At 47.5% G+C, this 21,775-nt stretch overlaps 1 protein-coding gene across 1 annotated transcript in view; it reads right to left on the bottom strand.

The window, feature by feature from the left end:
* The window catches only part of RAB30 (RAB30, member RAS oncogene family), a 52,702-nt gene that overhangs the window by 8,774 nt on the left and 22,153 nt on the right, over window positions 1-21,775 (bottom strand). The window contains exons 2-4 of the mRNA XM_080375947.1: window positions 8,506-8,606; window positions 6,966-7,049; window positions 1,917-2,100 (exon numbers count right to left, since the gene is read on the bottom strand). Of these exons, the coding sequence (XP_080232073.1) occupies window positions 1,917-2,100; window positions 6,966-7,049; window positions 8,506-8,598 (361 nt within the window). The 5' untranslated portion in view covers window positions 8,599-8,606. The remainder of the gene's footprint in view (window positions 1-1,916; window positions 2,101-6,965; window positions 7,050-8,505; window positions 8,607-21,775) is intronic.

The following is a 21,775-nucleotide window of genomic DNA, read 5'->3' as shown; positions in this document are numbered from 1 at the left end:
TAATGGAATATGCCCTGTGAACATCCAAGTCATCCAGCTTTAAATTAGCACCAGTGCATGTCTGCTGCTATCAGTTGACATTAAAGGATTTCCATTTTAATATCCATTGAAAATTCTCCTGTTCTTGCTCTGAGGAGCGCTTAAAATGTCAATTACAGCATATGAGACACTAAATGTGGTATTTCTCATGTCATTACAAGCTTTAAGAGAAGCCTGGCAGGGAAGGCAGCTTTCCTATTTCAATATTCCCATGCAGGATTTGACTGTTGTGGCTGGAAGAGGGACGGGCTTGGAGGGCACCCGCAGAGCGAGGTGGGGCGAGAGACCAGCCCCTTCCTTTGGAGAGCTCAGTTTGGCAGAGAGTTGATCAAAGCCTCAGGCAAGCATCTGATATGATTATACCCTATTACTGGCCACTTTGCTTCAAACAATGTTTTTGCCATAAACTGTTCTTACCATGAAGATGAAAGCCTAGGATCTGCAATAACAGGGGGCTGAGTCCACGGACTCAGCAGGTTCAGGAGCAAACATCTCCTGGCCTCACTTCTACGAGCAATTTAGTGAGAACTAGTGGGAGGGAGAGACTGTGCTTCCACTGGCAAGCCATGCCTCACTGCCCTCCTCTCATCCGTGATCGCCCTTCTTTCCCGATAAAGCAGTTGCTTGGACACGCTGCATACACTGACGTTACCTTTCTAACTAGATTATCACTCGACACAAGTGGTTTATGGGCGTCACCATCTTCAACGTGTGTTATAACTGTTATCGTTTATGTTTTGTGCTGTAGATGCTGATAATTACCTTAATGTTCCCTAAAAAATTCATGTGTACATTTCTTAGTCATTTATTAATTATTTCTGCACCATTTGTACACAGGCCATACCCTTCTCGTGGAGTATATAATGAGTATCTTGTTTAGAAGCTCTGTAAATCCCACAGCTCGTTTGCAATACCACTGAGGCACATAAAAGTCAAGAGATTTAAGAAATCTTAAACATATTTTACAATCATTTAGATTTTTTTTTTCTTTTGAACAGCAAACTATTAAAGGTGAAATCAACACTGCAGCATAAAACTTTTTGGCTTTCCCCAAGTTATTTTTCCATAGTTCTTTATATATTCTTGGGCCTTTAAAAGCCAAGTCCTAAGTGTCAGATGCTGAAAGCAGAGCATGGAAAAGCACAGGCAGGCAAAATAACCTTCACCTTGCTTGTAGCAGACAGATGGCCTGAGGTCTGCTTTAGCTTGAGTTGAAGCTCTACAGATTAACACAGCATTCAGTTATTTATTTTTAGTTTCCCTAAAAGCCATTCAAACGTCTACAGTTTCCCAGCTCTGCCCCCACTATGAATGCTATGATCCATACAACCATCACATCCTGATGTGGTTCCCAGGTCCTGAGCTGCTCAAGATGAGGCTCTGGTTGTCCCACAGTTAAAGGTACAGCAACCTGCAGGGATCACCAGCTTGAGCAGATCCTCATATATTTGTAGAGATCCAAGCCGGGAGTCACAAGGGAAACTGCTGTATCCTTAGCTCAGCTAGTAGCTGCACCATCAACACTTCGGTCCCATATGGGACCGAGTGGTGGGAAACATCCACCTCTGCATGCAATAGCCATCGACTTGAGATGGGACCATATCTGTCCTGAACATCACTATCAGTATCATGGGTTATTTACAGAAGGAATGCTCCAAGCACTACATTTAAGGCATCAGCTGTACCCCGTGCCCACCTGCTGCTACAACTGGTGGGCAACAAGATCTGCCGCACCAGTTCGAGCATCCCACGCCACCAGTTCACACAGATGCCACGTTTTCCTCCCTCCTCCTATCATCTCCATCTGCCACCAACCCCTCCACAGGCACAGCTCACCCCCTCATCACACTACCCCACCAGGGACAGTCATCACTTACCCACTAGCACGGTTATGACCTTATTGCTGGCATACTGCTCAATTTCTCGCAGCCACTCAGGGAGGCACCGGAATGATTCCTCGCAGGTGATGTCGTAGGTCAAGATTAACGCGTTAGCACTGCGATAGTAACTCTGTGTGATGGATCGGAATCGTTCTTGTCCTGCTGTGTCCCAGATCTGCAGCTTTTGGCACAATAAGGAAGGGTGATAAAAGGAAAAAAAAAATTTTATTTCATAGCAGCACTTTTTTTGACCTAAAAAAAAAACCCCGACCCTTCAGGGTAAAACCAATGCTGGGAAAGCATTTAGCTCTTCTTCCCTTTGGCTCCCCTTCCCCAGCATTTTTTGTTTCCTTTCCTGCACTTGTAGATTGAAGCACAAGGCACAAAGTCAGCTGGCACTGCAGCCAACAGCCCCTGGAAGCCGCAGGTCTGCAGGCTTTCACGCGACTTCTGGCATCTCCCTCTGCTGTGGACACTGCTGGCCTGGGGTTACAATGCCGGCACGGGAGGAAGAAAGTAATTTCTCCTGACCCTGAAGTCAAACCAACAGCAGCATCCATCTCAGAAGAAATAGGAAAGCCTCTCCTCTAGCTCCCAAAGCTAGTTATAATTATCCTGAGATGATGCACTGATGGGTGGGAACCACAGGATCGAAAAAGGAGCTCAGCTTAAGGCTGATCCAAGGACTCTAACACATTTGCTCTCTACAGCTTCACCCATCTCACCCAGTTGCTCACTGCCTGGCTTTCCAACACGTAGAGCTAGCTGACATGTCCTTAACTATATCACAAACTGGTTTGGGTTGGAAGGAACCTTTAAAGGTCATCCAGTCCCCACCCCGCTGCACTGGGCAGGGACCTTCCACCAGCCCAGGCTGCTCCCAGCCCTGTCCAGCCTGGCCTTGAGCCCTGCCAGGGATGGGGCACCCACAGCTGCTCTGGGCAGCCTGGGCCAGCGCCTTACTACCATCAAAGAGGTCATGAGCATTTGCCAAACCCCCTTGGTCCAGGAAGACAACATACATTTCCCAATACAAACTAAACTCATACTGGTTTTATAATTTGACCATCTGATAGTTTTTGGTGGGTCATCAAAACCTCAATTCCTCAAAAAGGCAGTCAAAAGAAACAAACATCCAAAATTAAAACATTTCAACATAAAAGAGTACTTCTGTGCTTCTGCTTTTATTTTTTCAAAGCACCCCTCCCTGCAATTAAATATGTGAGATGTTGATTTCCAGCCAGAATCCTGTGTACTTTGGGAAGAAAAAGGTAAAGTATTTGAGATTTTTTCCATATATTCAACAACCCATAACAGAGAAAACTTCATTCTTGCCCAGTTCCAAAGTCGAACTATGCCAGCTACTCATCATAAATGTGTTAGTTTGAAATAAGAGCTTCCAGTAGCAGCTTTCAGATGTGGAGTATGATTTTGAAAAAATACATTTTTTTCAGAGAAAGTAATCTGTGGCTGGCTTACAGCTCCTGGGCACCTTTGTGCTTAATCTCTTGGCACAGTTGTACTTAAACAGCTGAACGTGGCACCTGCAGTTAAGTGACACACAAACCCATAAGTGAAATTACTTGTACATGAAATTCAGATAATGAACGAGTCTCCATTAAAAAAAAAAAACATCCTCCAAACTCTGGCAGATGGAAAAATACAGATAATTTTGTCATTGCTCAGCTGTTTTCCCAGGAAGAACATTTACTGATTGGTCTACTGCTTAACTCCAGCTTATATGTGTTTTGCATTTATTGAGAAGATCTCCAAGCAGATAAAAACTTGGTGTATGTTCTTCCACCACTTTAATATTACAGACATTGAAAGCAAAAGGGATTGCCCTGGGGGAGAGGGTTTCTTACAGGCTGCAGTCACGACTTCACCTGGGAGCTGGGTGCAGAAGGCAGGGAAGAGCCCCCGACCTTACAGCCACTGATAAACTTGCTGCACACAAAATGCACATCTCACACTTCACCCCAGCGATTATTTCTGCCAAACAAAACATTTCACAACAGCTGTTTTACACCTATCATTTTTTCAGAGGAACCAAAGGACAGTGCCTGATTTAGCCAGCAGAAAACCTAGAAGTTTATTTTCTTGGAGCCAGCTGATGCTTCCCACTCTCCCAACATCTGCACACACATTTAGCTTTATGAGTATGAACATTTCCACCAAGTACAATAAGATCACAGGTCCATATAGCACAGCCCCCTGCAGCATTGACAATGGTTAGCTTTGACCAGCATGATAACTGCTATCTACTCGGCTCAGATTTGTGTGGCCTCTTTAGTATAGGTGTCACACATCTTTTTGGTTTTATTAGAGAAGCCCAGGCAGATCAAAACTCCCCCAACTGCACAGTGCTGTCTCGGCTCACCTGTCAGTGAGCTTTAGTAGCCACTCGCATCTGATATGGCTTGCACAGAGCTTTCATGCTAGCAAGTCCCTCTTCACTGACTTCCAACTGCAGTCTTGAAAGCTAGAAAGTATTTTTCCCCAGAAATCCATCATTTATTTTCAAGTCTGAAAACCTTTTCGGTAAACAGGTCTCCTCTCTCATCCTGGATCCCAGCAGACGTGCAGGAGATGCTACCAGACACAGAAGCAGAGTCATGGCTTGGGCACTGTTAGATGGGCTAACAGTCAGAGAAGCACCTTGTTTGACCGAGATACTATTTTTATTGCTCTGTGCTCCGACTCATTCCTGCTTTTCCTGCTTGTTAAGTGTTTATTCTCACTAGGACCGCTTACTCAAGAAGTTTCAGCTACAAGATCACTTCCTGAAAGAATTCAGTTTCTCTTTCCGACTCCAGAAGGCTCACTCAGATACCCAAATATATCATACCAAGCTTCCTCCCGAGCTGGTCACTGTGGCTGAGCTCCAGCAACTCCACTTTACTGCACTGGTGAGGTAGGGAGAGGGACTTTGATTAACAACTCAGTATTTGTTATGTGAAACGTAGCTGGTATACCAGCTACTGCTGGCTAAGGCGCTGTGAAACATAAGCCAGCCCCAAGGTGATTACGAGAGCCACTTGGGTGGACACTTGACATTTGCAAGGCAGCAGGGGCTTACCACACTGATGAGCTTTCGTTTAGATTGTAAAGCTTCCCTGAACCATCCTTGTCCCTGAGATAGCCCATGTTGGCACAACTGCTCCCAATATTCTCTTAAGGAGTTTGCATCCTCAGTCCAAGGTAGTCTTATGACAGGATTATGCCATGGGAGCAACAAGTCACACACAGACAGATCCTTCAGGTGAGCTCACCTGTCCAAAATCCAGACCTCAAATATAAATTATGTTCTTAAGGCTTCAGCTGTACTTGGACAAGGAACCAGATGCTTGGAAAAGAGAGCTGTCTTAAATGGATGGAATTTGGTTTTCCCCGAGATTGTTTTTCTCCCTCCATTGATCAGGACAATCTTGAGACTGGCCAGCCGGTTTAAGCCAGGTATACAAGGGACAAAATGAACTCCACCTTCAGTGCAGTACTTAATCTATTTACCAGGTTAGATCCTCTGAGCTGCTCCAGAGCAGCTGAAAGAAGCCTCTCTGCTGTCTGAGGAGCCTGGACAAGCAGCATCCATGTCCTGGGCAACCCTGCTACACTAGACACCTGCTAATGACCATCACAACCACTGAGCTAAGCACCAACACCACAGGGGCTACATGTGATCCTCACTGCTTTCCTGCCTGCAGCTCTGTCCCACTTGCACAGCAACGTGCTGAATATTAACTCTGTCTTTACCAGGTGGAGTGTACTGACCCCTCTTGTCCTTCACCTGCTCAGGCTGGAAGGTCTTCTGGTCAAGGACCATCACTGGCCATAGGTTTGCACAGCTCCTCAGCCTGCTGATACGATCATGACTTCTCAAATCTGTCCTGAACTTAGGAATACACCACCTGATTTTCTTCTTAAAAAACCTCTGTGCTGAAATACAGGTTAAAAAAAAAACCCAAAGATGAAAAAAACCCAAAACAGTCCACTGTTTCCATCCCACCACTTACACAAGCTTAAAAATGGGTGTCAATGTCACATCCAGCCACTGCCACACTGCCGCTGCTCTCCTATCTGCTCACTACTAGATTTGACAAAGGCAGCAAGGGGAAAACTGCTGGTTTTCACTTCTATACCCCTGGATTTCATGCAGGCAGAGTAATTCCAGGAGCAGCTCAGGGACCCTGGGCACCTTGACGTTACAGACTCAGATAACCATACTCTTCTCCTATCTCTTAGACACTACTACAGTATCTCTAGTGAAATCTCTAATGAATAAAACTGCATCAACCAACATCTCTGGACGCTGGAACCCAACCATGGATCCCATTACACCATGAGATTGGTCCCCCCTGTGTTTTGGCCCAGGCAAAATAGATCTCTGCCAAGTGATGCTCAGGCTTGGTTCGGGAGTTAGCACAGGAACAAGGATGGTTTCCCAGAAGCAGTTTGGTTCCCACCACCCTATTTTTGGAGGATGAAAGAGTTGAAATAGAGGACATTACCCTTCTCAATTCAACCTGTTGACTGAAGCACCAATACTGTGACTATCTCAGCTTCTTCTGAATTCGTAGCTCAGCAGAAGTGGAAGACAAGCCTTTGTTGTATAGAGCTGCAAAAGTCCAGAAGCCTGCTCTCCCCAACAGCTGTCTTGGGAGCTCACAGGAGATGATCTTCATCAAGCATATCCCAGTGGGAATGCAACAGATTTCTGCTTACCAGAAATGCCGTGAGCAGAGGCTGCACTGAAGCACTTTGCGCTTCCTCAACCCCAGCCAGGCACAACCTTAGTGTCTCCTAGGCAAGGACAGAGTTTTGCAAGATCTTCCCTTTCCATTTTCTCCTTTAGAGTAGGTTCTACTGTTAGGACCCTGATGGTAATTGTGGAAAGGGGCACAAAGCCTGTCAGACCCAGCGTTGCCTGAGCCATACCAGAAAGCCCTGTGCCTCCCCGCATGCCTTCCAGCGGCAGGAGGGCTACAGCAGGAAACCTCAGCTATGGTACTGCCACCCCAGTTTACGCTTAAAACAACAGGCTCCTACCTTTACTTTTTCACCATTTATCTCCACAGTTTTGATCATGAAATCAACCCCAATCGTGGCTCCTTGACCTGGTGGGAAAAGCCCCTGAAAAAAACCAAGAGTCTCGTTAAGCACCTTTCTGTAGCAAAACAAAACTCGCTCTGGGAGCCAATCCTCACCCCTTTTCCATCCTCAGTTATTCCTCCCTTGTCCCCTTCCCCAGGAACTTATTTCCATCACATTTAGAGAGGAAAATGTGACATTTCCCCAGCACAAAGGTTACCATAATTCAACCCCATAGTGTTTTCCCTGCCTACGTGTCCCTAGTAGCGTAGCAAGTCATTGACCTCAGAGGCAGGAAAACGGGAGAAGCAAAGGATTCAGGCAGGCAAAAATAGAGGGGAAAAGCCCTTCTTCTGTGCAGTTGGAAGAGGCAAGGCAAGGGTAAATGAGGACCCTCCATCATACTTCCCAGCATCTTGAAAGAGGTGTGAGCACCCATGTGGGATAAGACGCTTTTGCTCATGCGTTTCCTTTCCCCTCCACCACACGCCACAGCATGGAAAGGCATTTCTGGCAGCTCCCAGCACCGGGGCCACAACCCTGATCAGCATTTTGGGAGCAAAACATGGAGCCAGCCACTACTGGTGCCACAGCAATGGCAAGGGCCAGCACGATGCTGGCAGTATTTGACTACAGCAGCATCAGAAAGGAGCAACAGCAAACAAAACAAAAAAATAGTAACCAGAGCTTTTTTATTTCTAGTGTCTAGGTCTACAAAGTCATGTTGATTTTGGGGCACATCCATCCCTTACAGAAGCTGCACTGCCAAAGCACAAGCAGCAGAAGTGACCACAGATTTTTGTGGTTAACCCTTTGGGGTTGACTAGCATTATTGCCACTGGCTGTCACATGCAGTTAAGAGAGTGTAACATCACCACAGCTTTAAAACTACAATTGACGGGGGCGGGGGAATTGCTGACAATCCCTAGTGGACAGCGCAACAAGAAAACCACATCTTATGTTTTACAGTGCATCATGCAAAACCTCTTGCCCTGGATGGATCCCAGAAGCTTGGCCCTTTCCCTGTTATTCTGCCACAAAAAAAAAGGTCTGGTGTTTAAAGAAGACACTGGACTGACAGCCCAGGACCCAGGTTATTTACTTATCTACTAATGGCAAGTAACAGGGAGAGCTTTGTGCAGTGAGGGATGGGGGGGGAGAAGGCACACAGGAACACACTAGGAGACATGCTGGTCCTTGTAACCGACCCAGAGCACCCCTAAATCAAGCATTGACCCAGCGGATTTCAGAGGGGACCTTCCATCTTCGGAGAGGGATGAACTTTCTCCAGCACAAGATCCCCAACTGGGCCAAGTACAGCACTAGGTACAGATGTGCTGCTTGTGCCAGTACGTTGCTATAGGTGATGCATGCACGAATAGGGTGGACAACAAAATATTCTGGAGCCACGATGCCAGCAGCGCCCTCTGCACAAAGCCACAGGCTCCCATCCCAGTGCTACCTCGACATCCCACATCCAAGAAGCAGCCAACCTTACCTGAGTGAAGCGACGGACTAAGCAGGTCTTCCCCACACCGGCGTTGCCGATTAAAACAATTTTGAAGAGGAAATCATAATCTTCCATACTCATTTACGCAGCTGCAAGAGAGACAGAGAGTGCAACACGACATGAACCAAGGTAGTGGGGAAATGCCTTTTTATTCCTGCTGAACTTTACTCCTCCAAATACTCAGAACAAAGGTCTCCTGGCATGTGTAAGGCTCCTCAGATAACAGAGAAGAGTCCTTCCCACTCCATGTTGGGGCATCCACGTAGTCCAGCATCAGTTGCTGTGAAACCTTGGCCACGTTTTGGCTTCCCTGCTGTCTCACCTGGCTGCCCACAAATTAGAGATGCCACTGTTCAGCTTTCCAAGCAATGCTCCACAAGCTCAAGCCACTGTTTTCTAGATTTCCCAAAGCATTTGTTTCACTTTTAACTATGTGAGTTCCAAAGGACAGCATGGAATTTGCCACATTGTCTGAGGGGATCATGCAATTTATTTCTGTTAGGGCAACACCAGAAGCTTCCCATGAGGTCCTCCAGGAGGGCACTGGGTACCCACAGAGCAGGGCTGAGGTGCACATGAGGGCAGAACAGATGGGGAAATTAAAATAATGATAAAAGCAGCAGCATTTGCTTAGAAGACAGAAAAAGCTTATTTGCTAAAATGATAGTGGTGAGTAATGTAAGAGTTCAGCTGAAGTACACTAAGAGACATTTCTAAAAAAGAAGAAATAATAGATACTATTAGGAATATTACTACTACTACGATAATTTTCTTAATTTTTGTGAAGACAGCGTGCTTGGTGTAAAGCTCAAATGGAAGTGAACACAGAGGAGCCTGGGGGGTCCCCAGCACACATCCCTCACCAAGTCCAACCTCCTTAGCAGGATGCAGAGACTGAAGTTTCAGCAACCTTGCAGGAGATGAGCAGGATTGCCTACATGGGGGAAGGTCTACAGGGCTTCAAGTGTGGGGAGGACTGAACAGATAAATGTAGAGTTTGCTGTGGCTCAGCAAGGCACGAGGGATGAGTATCCACACCCCCATCTCCAAGGGTACCACTGACACCATTACCAGAGAAGGGGTCTGTAACCTTCGAGAAAAACAACAACAACTAGAAGAGATTCAGGTGGAGATTTCAGGCAGACAGAAAAACCTAGACAAGGGAGCAGAAGGGCAGTGTCCAAACCCAGCTGCATCAGGGAGGATCCAGGTATTATATGTGGCATCAGAAACGTGTCCTCAAGTCTGGTCTGGGGTAATGACATAAAAGACATCAGTAAAGAGACAGATTTACAAGCCATCAGTTGAGATACCTGGTAAGGCGACACCTAAGCATTGGTACCTAACCCACCAGTACCTATAGATTAGGCACTGGATGGGGAGATTGAGCCAAAGACGGGAAGCATAGAAGATGGGGTGTGCGGGGGGAAGGAGTACTATGAAATCACTATACCCAATAAAGACCCAGATTGCTTAAAGAGTTTCTACAGAGCTGACAAAGGCAGCAAATGCAGCATGGGTGAAACAAGCCTCTCACATGCAGCCCAAAGGCAGAGTGCCCTCTCCCGCTGCCTCCAAAGGTCCTTTCTTGGGAGGGTTCATTGCCAGAAGGCCCCAGCTACTGACCCCAATCCCACCATATAGCTGTGATAGGCTTATGGTCACACAGCCAGAGAACAAGATAAAACTGAGACGGTCTGGGTCTTCCCGGCAGGGCACGTGGAAATGTCTCTCCAAACGGTCTGGGGGACCTGAAGGCAAAAGAAGTGGAAGACTGACTCAGCTGCTTCACATCTAGATGATCTTTGCCCTTTCCAGCAGCCTAAAAAAAGATAACCACACCAATTAATGACTAATGATCTGCATCACATCAGCAGATGGTTAGTATGGACACGGCTGAGTCACTACGCAGACGTGTCACTTCACCCCGGCTAGTGACACAGCACAGCACTTGCCCTGCTGCTGCATCTCTGGGCTGGAGCTACGGTCCCCTGCAAAGTGCCACCAAACGGCAGCAACCGGAGCTGTCCTGAGGATGCTCTAACCTCACCCTGCTCCAACACGCAAGACGTTGCAGCTCCCTCCTTACTCTTAACACAGTGAAAGAATGGGACCTTAAAGAGTAGCCTAAAAAAAAAAAAGCAGCCCTTTTTTATTTCCTGGTGTTATTTTCTGTAATCATTCCGTGACTGGCTTTCCCAGAATGGGACTGGATAACACCAACATTAAGAACATGTTGACGGTGCTCTTACAATGAAGGCTAAATGTTAATATATGGTTTCAAGCTTTCACACGAGCCAATGTGAAGAAAAATGTGATCATCCACTAAAAGCTATTTCAAGACTAACGAGACTTACTCAGCACTGGATAATTATCCCTGGGATGTTTCAAATCCCAGAGGGCACTGCTCCCCCCTGGAGGGATTTCAGTTCTATTACTTGTACCCTAAACAATCCAACATTCAAATTTATCTTCTCAGGAAGTTTAAAAATAAACTTCCTCTGCAGATCTTTGAGCTCAGAAATGCTAAATGGCTCAGACATACCCTAGAGTTATGTCTGATCCCCTTCATTAGCCTTCAAGACTAATCATATGTGATAATGACCCCAAAGGGGAACTGAAAGATGAGCCAAGGCCGTAAGACAAACAACGCGACAATGAGATTAAATGCCAGGACTGAAGAGACACAAAAAGCAGGGAGAAAGCAAAGGAAGCAGCAAGGGAGAGAGAGAGAGAGAGAGAGGAGTCATTTGGGAGGTGGAGTGGGCAGGTGAGGTTGGTTGTCGCTGCCCTGCCACTCATGTTGGTCCAAACTGGTGTTCCTCCCTCTGATGTGCACACATGGAGCCTGCCACGCCGTCAGCGCCGAACACAAACATTGCATCAGTTATCATTACGAAATCTTCTCCTCCTGCAAGCAGAGCCTTTCAGCCAAGTGACCTTTGCTGCTGACTCAGGCTCACGCAACCCTCCCGCTCCCCAGGGAAGATGTGTCTCAACCTCTGCCCAGCTTGCCACGGCTGGGGAATGTGCATCTCAGCAATACATCACACTTTGAATTATGTTTAGAAAAAAAAAAAAATAATGCAGAATGCAACTGGTTTTGTTTTCTCGGGGGATTTTTTTTGCATTTTTTTTTTCCTTTCTGTCTTTCTGTGTTTGCAGGCACAGGGCTCTGCCTTGCATCCCTGCAGTGGTTTAAAGCATTAAGGCCACAGCTGCCTGTCCCACCCTTTGGCAGAGACAAGGCTCTGCAGCAAGGGCAGGGGACAGGATGCCTGTCCATGCCTCAGCCACCCCTCACCACATTCATTTAAATCACAAACAGGGCTGGCTGCAGCACAGATACACTCCCTATCATGACATGAATCAGAAGCAGCGCCCAAGACTGGTAGCAGGGCAGAAAACTGGGTTTCATAGCAGTTTTTCCCAGAGGCAGTTTATACAGCTCCCACCCCAACCAGCCCCAGTGGCTTATGACCCTGCTGGGCTGCTCCCGCCAGGTTTTGCAAGTTTTTAATTCATTTACATCACTGCTCTGCCGCACTCCATCACACGGCTCCATGCACAGTCACCGTGGGCAGGAAGAGGGGCCAGGAGGGATAAATCAAAGCAGGGTGACCACCTGGAGAGGTGGTCCATCAGCAGGAGCGCAGCTGAAGGACAGCAGGACATGTTTTAGGCTTAGCTGGTTTTCTTTACTTGGGCAAGACAGTGCAGTAAACACTCCTGGTATTTTTTGATTATTAATTCCAATTCAACCAAAATACTGGTAAGATCCAGCCCAACCAAAAGCACAGGAACTGGAGGCTTTCACCTCTCCTTACCCCCCAAACAAGCTCATACAAAGAAGCTCCAGCTCCCATGGAGACACCTGAAAAAGGAGGCACAGAAGCCATGGGCTGCCTTCCCCATGCAGCAAGCACTGCTGCAAAGGTAGACAAGCACCAGTCCTTCCTGCTTCTCCCAGTGTCTTGATTGCTAGGAACTTTCCCATAGCGTGGTCAGCAGGACTGGGTCCTCTCTTTCAGCCTGCCATGGGCTCTTCGCTGCTAGATGTGGGACAGCAGCACAGCTGATGGAGGACAAAGACCCACCCCCACCTGCTTCTCCTGTTTACCACAAGCCACAAGGCAAGGAGTTGATTCACAATAAATAGACGCTTCAGAGAATATCCGGGTATTCATTTATTCCCCTACATGATGTCCTCTCCCTGAATTTGCTCCATTCACCTCTTAGTTTTCCTTGATCCACTTTAGTTTACCTGACAGTGTTTATCATCATCATCCGAACCAGTTGTTTTATCTTTTTGCGGTGTTTTTTCACCCATTAGTTTGGATGGGCACAGAGGATTCCCTCGTCGTCTCCGACCATGCCAGGCTCAGCCTCTTTGGATACCAACTAAGTGGCAGAAGCACAGTGCAAAGGTTCAAATACTACCTGGGAAACAGGAATGACTGTGGAGCGATCAAGTTCTCCTTCAAAGGGATAAAACCACTATTCTGCCTGTCCCTCATCGGCTTTTACAGCTGCACCACCAGCCTTTGCACAAAACAACCAGCAAGTATGAGTGAGGTTTTTAGCTGATAAAGAAATCTCTGGCATTTCTCTCAACTCCTCTGCTCAATGGAGATTTCCACCTCTAGGCATGAACAGAGCAGGCTCTATGATGATGATTTTGCCCCAGTTGTTTTGGCTCAGGGAGCCAAAACCAGAGTAGGATACTTCAAAAGAGCAAGCCTGTCTCAGTCAACTGCAAGGGCTGGCATCCTCTGCCTGTCTTTTGCCCTCCCTGGAGATCACAAGATAACACATGCTCAAGAAACACAATGGACAGCCTTCACCTGAGGTCAAAAACCTTTCATGTCTAAAAGAATGTTTTGATGTCCTCATTTTAGAACAAAACAGAAACAACCTGTTTCTAAACCTTCATGACATCTCAGTCCTCTTCTGAGTCAGAGGCACAGGAACCATGGAGCAACAGTTCCTATCTCCTCATGGCCAGGTGACAACCGAAGAAGGGAGTATTGGGGCACATCATGGCACCACCTTCTCTCCCCACTAGTCTCTCAGAGTTTCATTTTCTGTAGCCTGAAGAGGCACCAGAAGGCTTCACGAGCATGTCTTGCTTACGAGCCATGGCCAGGGGACCACTGTTCCCAAATCAGAACGGGTCAAATCAGAGCAGGCTTAGCACAGCCAGGTGATGCAGACCCATGTATAGATATAGAATCATAGAATCACTTAGGTTGGAAAAAAACTTCAAGATCAGGTCCAACCATTAACCTAATACTGCCAAGCCCACCACTAAACCGTGTCCCTAAGCACCACATCTACACAGCTTTTAAATACCTCCAGGGATGGGGGCTCAACCGCTTCCCTGGGCAGCCTGTTCCAATGCTTGACAACTCTTTTGGTGAAATAATTTTTTCCTACTATCCAATCTAAACCTCCCATGATACAGCTTGAGGCCTTTTCCTCTTGTCCTGTCGCTTGTTACTGGGAGAAGAGACCGACCCCCACCTGCCCACAGCCCCTGCCAGGCAGCTGTAGAGAGCGATAAGGTCCCCCCTGAGCCCCCTTTTCTCTGGGTTAAACGCCCCCAGTTCCATCAGCTGCCCCCCCCGAGCTGTGCCGCAGCCCCTTCCCCAGCCCCTGCCCGGCTCTGGACACGCTCCAGCCCCTCCGGGTCTGTCTGGGGGTGAGGGGCCCAACGCTGAGCCCAGGGCTCGAGGGGCGGCCGCACCAGGGCCCAGCACAGGGGGACGGGCACTGCCTGGCCCTGCTGGCCACGCTGCTGCTGACACCGGCCAGGGCGCTGCTGGCCGCCGTGGCCACCTGGGCACACGGGGGGCTCATGCCCAGCCGGCTGCCGACCAGCCCCCCCAGGCCCTTCCCCGCCGGGCAGTTCCCAGCCCCCTGCCCCCAGCCCGCAGCGCTGTGGGGGGCTGGTGTGACCCACGGGCAGGGCCCGGCACTCAGCCCCGTTGGGCCTCATACAACTGGCCTCGGCCCCTCGGCCCGGCCTGCCCAGACCCCCTGCAGAGCCCCCTGCCCCCCAGCAGGTCACACTGCCCCCAGCTCGTGTCCTCTGCAAACCCACTGCGGGTGCGCTCCAGCCCCTCGTCCGGGTCATCGATGAAGATACTGAACAGGACTGGCCCCAGTACTGAGCCCTGGGGGACCCCACTTGCGACTGGCCACCAATTGGATTTATCTTCATTCACCACCCCTCTTTGGATCTGACCATCCAGCCATGTTTTTACCCAGAAAAAAGCAGAGTTAAAAAAAAAAACAAAAAAACCACACACACCACACACAACAGAAACCACCAGACAACATCAAAAACCCAAAACCTAACTGCACTATCCACAGCTGCAAAGGCTTCTCCACATTTAGGGATAAAGACTGAAATTATATTAAGCCAGGAACACTGATAATTTGCACCTCAGTTCTATCCCACCTCAAATCCTCATTTACAACCTACTGCTTCAATTAGGTACGGAGAAGGAGCTGCAGTCTCTTCTACCTGCTGGATCTAACCAGTAGGTCAGGGTGGGTTTTGATGTATTTATACAGTTCCTAATGAACAAGTATTCTCTGTTCTTCATCATCCAACAGCTATAAACAAAAATAAATTTACCTAAATATCTCAAGTTCAAACAGCAGCAGTTATGTGTACAGATATTACATTAATTGTACATGCCATATGAGCCAGGAAATTCAAAGCTAAGGCTAATATTTCAAGCAGAAAATTATTCCTTGTGGGCCAGAAAAATTGCAGGGAACTCATGTCTGGACATGCTGCTGCATTACGTAACTCAGGATAAAATATTTTAATTTCCAAAGCACCTGCCAACCCAAGCAGGCTCCTGCACTTGGCAAGCACAAGCCCAGCTCATGCCCTTCTGCAAACAAGCAGCCTGGGTGACTTCCTTCTGCTGCCTTTCCCACCTTCCTCTCACTCCTCATCTCTACAAGGTTTAATTTCGCTTCCATTTATACTGGAAAGATGGAGAGACTTCATCCCCGTGAAAGCCTGGATCACCCGTGCCTCTGTGCTGCTGGTGCCAAAGCCACCAGCACTTGGGATCCATGCCATCAGCTTGGTGTGACATTAACACTCTGAGGATGTCTTTCCCTAATTCAAGGGAGAAAAGATCTATTGCAGGCACCTGGGATTGCAGAGTCCAGCATTTCCCATCACACTTGCCACTCCAGGTGAGCCATATCCAGTTGCCTGTGCACTGGCAATCCAAAATATGGGTCTTTATCAAGGATGGTCCCTCATAGGAAGGGAGAAGGTCCTGAGTACAGAAACACCACACCTCTAAGCATGATTTCCGAGGCATAGCAGCTTCTATCCCGCACACACATCACCTACAATTAGGGCAGACACCTCCGTGGTGTATTGGGCTTTCAGTGTGTCCATGCTACCACTGAGAAATTCAGGCTCCGTGAGTCTATTCAACGCTTCCAGGAGGCATCAAGCAGCCACACATGCAGTGCAGAGAAGCGTGGGGCTTCCCCATGCACGGCAGCCCTGTCAGCACTGGCTGCCCAGCTGCCAGTCTTTCAGAAGGGTAGACTCATTTAAAAAAAGCAAATTGCATCCAAACTTTCCAGCTGGAAAAAGCAGTATATTATGAAAACCTCAGCCCTAACCCCATTTGGGGTGATTTCTGCTCCTCAACCCTTTGCTCAGAATATTTCAGCTACAAAAACCAAGTAAGCCAAGTAGGTAAAAGTTCTCATGTACCACAGATGTGGTTTATCCCATAGATAGATTTCTACAAAGAACAGGAAAGCTAAAGCTAAGGGGTTTTGCATCCATGACCACACAGAGTACACAGCCCTTCCCCTTACCTCTTTTGCCACCAGGGAAAAAATTGCAGCTCGCTGGGCTACTTGGATCAGGTCATGGCTCATAGGTTACTTGGCTGCCAGGAGCTTGTGCAAGTGCTATGGAGGAACCTACTGACCAGCAGTTACAGGCGCTTCACCATGAAACAAGCTGGTAAATCCAGCACCAGTATCATCCCAAGGAAGAGCCTGGAACAGGATCTCTGTTTTACTGGGCGGTGTTTGAGTTGGACACATCCCTGAGGATCTCAGCGCCACCAAAGGCTCTTCAGGAAAGACCAGGCAAGTCACAGCTTCTGCAATCTAGTGTCCTCATTTAACTTTCCCACCTCTTGGAGGGAGGAGAGACCCAGTGACATTTGTAACACACTTCAGCGCTGGCAACAGCCATGGAAATGCAAAAGATCACTTGCAAACAGCAAGTTATATTCCATCACATAAATCTGAGGATTGAACTGTTAATCAGTGATGATTCTCCTCACACAGATAAACAAACTCATCCAATTTCTGCATTACTTAGGAAAAATGAGATACATACAGTACTTGCAAAATAAAACATAGAAAATTAATTTCTTTAGGACTGATAAAACAAATGCTGACACGTAGATCCACAATGTCACGACAGTGGCTGACCAAACCACGCACCACCAGCAGCACGCCCAGATAACACACCATCTTCAGAAAACCATTTCCAAGCACGAGAACAGGCCAGCACTCCATTAACCCGCAGAATCTGGGTCCTGGCTGCCAAAAAAAGTCAGTGCAACCTTAACACATGCTTTTACAAACATCTTTTAAGACATGCCTGGACATGGAGACCCAATAGTGCATGCTCAAAACAAGACCCTGCTGGGTTTGGCCACGTTTTAGCAAATTATGTGACCACCAAGCTGTGGGCTCTGCAGCAACACATTTTTGCATGGAAGCAGTTAAAGACTCAGCCAGCACAGCAGACAGGCTGTCTTCCAAGTGTGGAAAACTGCATTGCCAGAAATCCAGCCAAAAATGCTGTTTTATCCACTCAAAAACAAAAGCCTCTTCCCAAAGGAAAAAAAAACCCACAAAGTTATTTTTTAAAACTACAGCCAAGCATTAATTGGAATGTGTCTTGCATGGAAAAGCCAGGAAATCTTCCCAAGTACAGTTTTCTACAATGAGAAATAAATCCTGCACCAAGACCTGACCCACTGAAATGGAGAAACCCATCAGGACCTTAGGTGAGGTTTCCTCTGCCTTCAGAAATTAGGTGCAGGATCAGGCTGAACCCCACGTGTCTCCCACGATCTGGGAGAAGTTTTGGGGGACAGCATGCCTACAGGCAGGGAAGTGCTGGCTGCACAGCCTGCAGGGAGGCAAAGGCCGGGGGGAAACAATTCACCCTTGGTCTAGAAGAAAGGTTTGTGCGTGTCAGCCAGGTAGAAGGCACAAGAAGTCCGATGCACCAGTTTGCTGGGCTGGCATGGGGTTTGAATGGCGTCATGGTCATACACGGAGAAGTTCTGACGCTGGGTGACAGAGCTCTGATAAAACATTTGCAGGATTAGACAGTTTGACACCTCCATTTTTGAAAAGACAAGAAAAGCTATCATAACTAAAGAATTTCAATAAAATATTTACAAGAACATCACGACTCAAATGAAGCTGCAAGCGTAAAGTAGCATAAGTATGTCATTAGCCAAATTACATAAGTCCATAAACGTATTGTGAAATATGAATGTGTACATCAGATGCTTTTATAACCCAAACTATGTCTGAGAAAATTTTGTGGAGTTTTAACTACGGTTACATGTCTTATTGCTGTCAACTATCTTGTTTTGATTGTACCAGAGACTGTGGTATGAACAAGTTTAAAAAATTTTGCTAATAAGGCTTTGTTTTGTAAGAAAGCTTTTTAATTAAGGAAAAATGAGCAGTTATTTCCACCTCTTGATTTCTGCTTAAGTAAGGTTTTGATTTACTGGGATTTACATCACTTCTCCATAAAACCTAGGAGAAGTAATAAGTAATTAAACCTCATCTAATCTTGCTTTCACATGGCTGAGATCAGTGTCCGGAGGGCTGTGCTTGGCACCCTGCAGCTTGGGCTGCGGGGTCCATACGTCACCATGCACGATGATCCTGTGCTATGCCATGCCACTGGGGAGGCCACGCTGGGCCAACTCAACAGTGTCCTGCAGTAGTTTTAAACTTTTTGATTGCTAACTGCTATTTTAAGATGAAAGGGTTTTTTCAGAATGGACAACAGGATCAACAAAAAATCTCAACTTTTGGCTCTTGGTTCTGTGGCTTGCAATATCAGACCTAAAGGTAACTTCCCTGAAATGTAATAATAAATGAGCATTACCAGCAGTTAAGGGAAGAGGTAACAAGCAAGATAAAAATCATAGAGCCATAGAACCGTTTTGAGACCTTTAAAGATCATCCAGTCCCACCCCCCTGCACTGGGCAGGGACCTTCCACCAGCCCAGGCTGCTCCCAGCCCTGTCCAGCCTGGCCTTGAGCCCTGCCAGGGATGGGGCACCCACAGCTGCTCTGGGCAGCCTGGGCCAGTGTCTCACCACCCTCATCATAAAACAAAATAAAAACCCAAAAAACTATCTTAAACACTGTTCTTGACACATATTTCATCATCCATTGAACTGATCTTACCAATATCCAGAGAGCTAGCCCTCCTCAGAAGCAGACACAGTGCCTAACATTCCTCTATAGTAGATTCAATCTGTCCAGTATCACCAGAACTCCAAAGAGGAGATGGGTGCTCTCTTACTACAGCTGCTTGCACTGGTTCTCTTAAAATAACACAAATCAAAGCCAAACCTGCAAAAGCCAAGACACTACAGCTGTGAGAATTGTATATGTACTACAGAAACTGTAAAACAAAAAAAAAAAAAAAAAAAAAAAGAGGGGGGGGGGAAGGAAAACCCCCAAATTATGTTTCCCTGAACATTTGACCTCCCATCCCATCCACAAAGACCTTCACAGGTAAGCCCGTAAGAACCTCAAGAAGTTCAAGGAGGCTGTGTGCAAGGGTCATGTACACGGGTGAGGGCAGCCCCAAGCACAGCCACAGGGTGGGCAGACAATGAATTCAGAGCAGCCCTGAGGAGAAGGATTTGGGGGTATTGGTGGACAACAAGCTCAACATGGCCCGGCAACGTGCACTTGCAGCCCAGAAAGCCAACTGTATCCTGGGCTGCTTCAAAAGCAGCGTGGCCGGGAGGTCGAGGGAGGGGATTCTGCCCCTCTGCTCCGCTCTGGTGAGACCCCACCTGCAGCGCTGCATCCAGCTCTGGGGCCCCCAACAGGAGAAGGACATGGACCTGTTGGAGCAAATCCAGAGGAGGCTGTGAAGATGCTCAGAGGGCTGGAGCCCCTCTGCTGTGGAGACAGGCTGGGAGAGTTGGGGTTGTTCAGCCTGGAGCAGAGAAGGCTCCAGGGAGACCTTAGAGCAGCTGCCAGTGCCTAAAGGGGCCGACAAGGACGCTGGAGAGGGGCTTTCTACAAGGGCAGGCAGTGACAGGACAAGGGGGAATGGCTTTAGACTGAAAGAGGGGAGATTTAGATTAGCTATTAGGAGGAAATTGTTCACTGTGAGTGTGACAAGGCACTGGCCCAGGCTGCCCAGAGCAGCTGTGGGTGCCCCATCCCTGGCAGGGCTCAAGGCCAGGCTGGACGGGGCTGGGAGCAGCCTGGGCTGGTGGAAGGTCCCTGCCTGTGGCAGGGGGGTGGGGACTGGGTGGTCTTTAATGTCCTTTCTAACTCAAACCAGTCTATGATAATATTTCATTGAGAGAAGCTCAACCCCAAACTAGCAACCCTCATACATTTAATGTCACAGTTTGAAGCGCAGTAAAGAAACCTCCCCAAAACAACTGCTCGAAGGAGCTTTTTCCAGGAGTGAGCACAAAATTATTAGGCCAATTATTCACACGGTGCAGGTAACCCACTTTCAATCAGTCGTTTGCATTTGGATTCTGTGGGGCAGCATCCTTCTCGTGACTCAACAGGAAGGCTGGCATCCCCAAGCAAAACCTTCAGGTGTGCCTCCCAATTCAGGAGTACAGCCTGCTACTACTGAGTAGGATCATTACAAGAAAAGGGGGGTTTGTTGTGGTTTGTTTTTTTTTTTTTTTTTTTTTAGAAGCGAACCTGTGTTTCAGCTAGGAGCTCCCTTACTACAACCATACAGGTAACATCAGCCAGCTACAATGGAACTGTGCATCACACCCCTGTGCCACCCTGATAGGAAAGGTGGCAACTTGCAATAGCAAGTTTGCATTTAGGAAGAACTTCTGCCTCTGGTAAGCATTTTAAAGGAAGGTTTCTCCTCCAGAAATAATAGTGCTTTTTTGAGCATGAAATGGAGGAATAAAATGAGTTAGAGTGTTACAGGCTCCTGTTAAGATAGCAGAAGCAATGCCATAGCATCAGCTATTTAAATCCTTACAGGGTGGGAGATGGAAAAGGTGCTGGAGCAGCTGAGGACAGCCCAGGAAAGCTCATCTCCCAGGTCCCCATTCCCTCCAAAGATGAGCTTGAAATCCCAAACCAGAGGGCCCTCTCTGCCACTACGGTCAAGTCTGGAGTGGTGGGTCTAGGCTATTCCTAGGCTGATGATTGCCCCAGCTCTTCCCAATTCATCGCCTGTTTCCAGGTGGGAAGCACATTTTACCTGTAACACCATATACACAGTCGTGCACCCAAGCATCTATGCTTCTGCTTCCTAACAAAACTGCGCTGCCAGTGCAGGCGTTGCCCTCTTTAAGAGCATTTTTAGAGGGGAAGATTTCTTGTTTGATGGAAGCCCCTCAGCCGGGATCAGCCAACCCGCCTGGCAAGCGGCTGAGCTGATGGGGGATATTCTTTGCATTTCTGCAGAGAAACACTGCGGTACAGTTTTAACTGTGAGTATGTGCCAGAGAAGCAGATGTTTCATGAAAACAAATTGTTCAGAGAGGAAAGAAAGTGGAAATAATAGAGACTTGGGTGTAGCTTCAGGGCTGGTTGAAGCTGATGTAAGCCCTGCTGCATCCAAAGGGAAGGCTCCCAGTCCTGCCTGCACCCAGCACCCTGCCGGCTGCAGGAGGGACCCAGTACGGACAGGGAACAATCTAGGGGTGGGACAACAGAATTAGATCCTACAGCCCTGGTCCCAGAAATTCATTTTTGTAAAAAAATATCTTTACTGTAACTAGTATCTCTGTAACGGTAATTTCATATCATTGCTCCCGAGTAAGATTTTTTTTATAAGGCTATCACAAGTCTCTTCATAGAATAAGGAACAGTATTCATGTTCTCCTTAAATTTTAGCTCACATGCTAACATGTAGCCCGATTTCAGTTCCCCTTACAGTTTCAGGTGGTTACAGTACTTTTCATTTGTCCTAAACCACCAC

This window comes from Falco punctatus (genome assembly GCF_963210335.1).
Source record: "Falco punctatus genome assembly, chromosome: 2".
Lineage (NCBI taxonomy): Eukaryota > Metazoa > Chordata > Aves > Falconiformes > Falconidae > Falco > Falco punctatus.
The sequence above is the reverse complement of the archived record's forward strand: the minus strand, read 5'-3'. Positions and strand labels throughout refer to the sequence as shown.